Source organism: Hirsutella rhossiliensis, assembly GCF_020360975.1.
Source record: "Hirsutella rhossiliensis strain HR02 chromosome Unknown scaffold00001, whole genome shotgun sequence".
Lineage (NCBI taxonomy): Eukaryota > Fungi > Ascomycota > Sordariomycetes > Hypocreales > Ophiocordycipitaceae > Hirsutella > Hirsutella rhossiliensis.
The window spans coordinates 1,215,040-1,217,030 of record NW_025408667.1 but is presented as its reverse complement, the minus strand read 5'-3'; the positions used below and the strand labels follow the sequence as shown (position 1 = coordinate 1,217,030).

General features: G+C 42.6%; 1 protein-coding gene across 1 annotated transcript; it reads left to right on the top strand.

The window, feature by feature from the left end:
• Nucleotides 1-610: 610 nt before the first annotated feature.
• HRG_00141 (uncharacterized protein) lies at nucleotides 611-1,105 on the top strand (the record flags this gene model as incomplete). The annotated part of the gene is made up of 1 exon (XM_044858612.1): nucleotides 611-1,105. One exon carries the CDS (start codon nucleotides 611-613, stop codon nucleotides 1,103-1,105), a length of 495 nt encoding a protein of 164 aa, XP_044725012.1.
• Nucleotides 1,106-1,991: the final 886 nt, after the last annotated feature.

The window sequence follows — 1,991 nt, the reverse complement described above, 5'->3', positions numbered from 1 at the left end:
CGACCTATGCTTCCTAATTACGAATAAGGGACCTGATAACTTTGGGATTGTGGGAATGCAGACTGACGATACCCTTATGCTTGGCACACAACGTTTTTCCGCGCTAGAGGAAGCGGAACTCGTAAAGGCACAATTTCGGGCAAAGCCGAAGACAACGATGACCCGGGTACTAGCATTGACTTCAACGCAAAGATAACCTCCAAGACACCACTTTCCACAACGCTCTACTGCTTCAACAAAGGGTCAAGCAGCCAAGATCGAACCCATCGACATCAAGGCATACGATCGAGCCCAACAGTACGTGGAACAGCGTGCCCGTGGCGCGTATGTGGCTTCAATCTGTCAACCAGAGGCCTCATTCGACATCTCTATTGCTGCCCAGGTCCAAACCTACGGAAGAGGATTGCACGACCTCAACAAGCGGCTTCAATGGCAGAAAGACCACCAGCAGCGAGGCCAACGTATATCCCTATTGACCTCGCCAATGCCAAGCTTATCGTCTTTACCGACGGTTCCTTTGCGAACAATAAGGACCTATCGTCACATAGGCTTCGTCATTGCCTAGTCAATGAGACCGAGACCGCACGTACCAAAGACCACCGGGATCGCAATGTCCTCCATTGGAGCTCAACGAAGTAAGAGGGTCACCCGAAGCGTGCTAGCATCAGAGATCTACGGCATGGTCAACGGATTCGATATTGGGATATCACTAGCAACGACGATACGGAAGATCACAGACCGCCTCAATCTTCCCTATCCCCTAATCGTTTGCACCGACTTTTTCCTCTACGAGTGCCTCGTTAAGCTAGGCACAACGAAGGAGAAGCGATTGATGATAGATATCATGGCCTACGTCAATCCTACGAAAGGCGAGATCACAGAAATCCGCTGGATTAACGGCGCAGACAACCCAGCAGATGCTATGACAAAGGCATCGCCTAACCGCGCCCTCGAACGCCTCGTCGATACGAATAGCCTTACGATTAGGATAGAAGGATCAGTCGAACGCCCTCCCGCCAGCTGCCGCTCGAACTGTCACTCTTTCGCACCTTGCGGTTGCTGCTACGCTCCCGCACCTGCTGCACTGCTGCGATTGCAGCGATGAAAGAAGATTTGCCAGTGTGGGAATGTAGCATATAGCTATAGTAGGATTGTAAGGGAGGTGCACACACGCACACGTGACCCTTAGCGTCACGTGTATGGACCTCGGGGATCCGTGTATAAAGGGCACGTAGTGTGCCCCCTCATTCCCTTTCCTCCCTTCCTAGCAAGACATCTTGAATACAACCCATTGCGTTACTGCAGTACAGACCTCCCGACAAATACCTAAATAAAATAAATAAGGACTAAGTAAAAAATAAGGTATACTATCTATAAAAGGGCTATAGACTAGTATAATACGATAAGATCTAAGGACCCTATATATAGTAACGGTAAGCTATAGCGACTAAATAGTATTAAATATCTAAATCGCGGGATATTATATATATATACTTTTAAACTATAGTACGATAGGTAACTACGTTTTACCTAGAGTCGTTAATTATTACTAACTTATATAGAGATATAAGATAGATCTATATAAACTTACGAATATCGAAGGAGAGGCCTTTAACTATAATAATAGAATTATTAATATAAAGATTAATTACCTCGATATTAATATCTAGGGCTATAATAAACGAGTTAACTTCGATATTATAGATATTAAAAAACATAACCTTATATTAAGGCTTTTATAGCTATAGGAGAGCAACCTACTAATTAACTAGAAAACTAGCTAGCTATATTAGGATAAAGATATAAGTTTCTAAGACTAGTAAATTTAAGAGAAAGTAAAATTTTATAATAATTTAGCTACTAAAAAAAAAAATTGGATAACCGTTTAAGTAAATTATTATAGGCTTTAGTAATATAAATAAAAATAGTAATTAAACCGGCGGATATAATAAAATCGACTAATAAGACCTATATACTAACTAATACGGCTA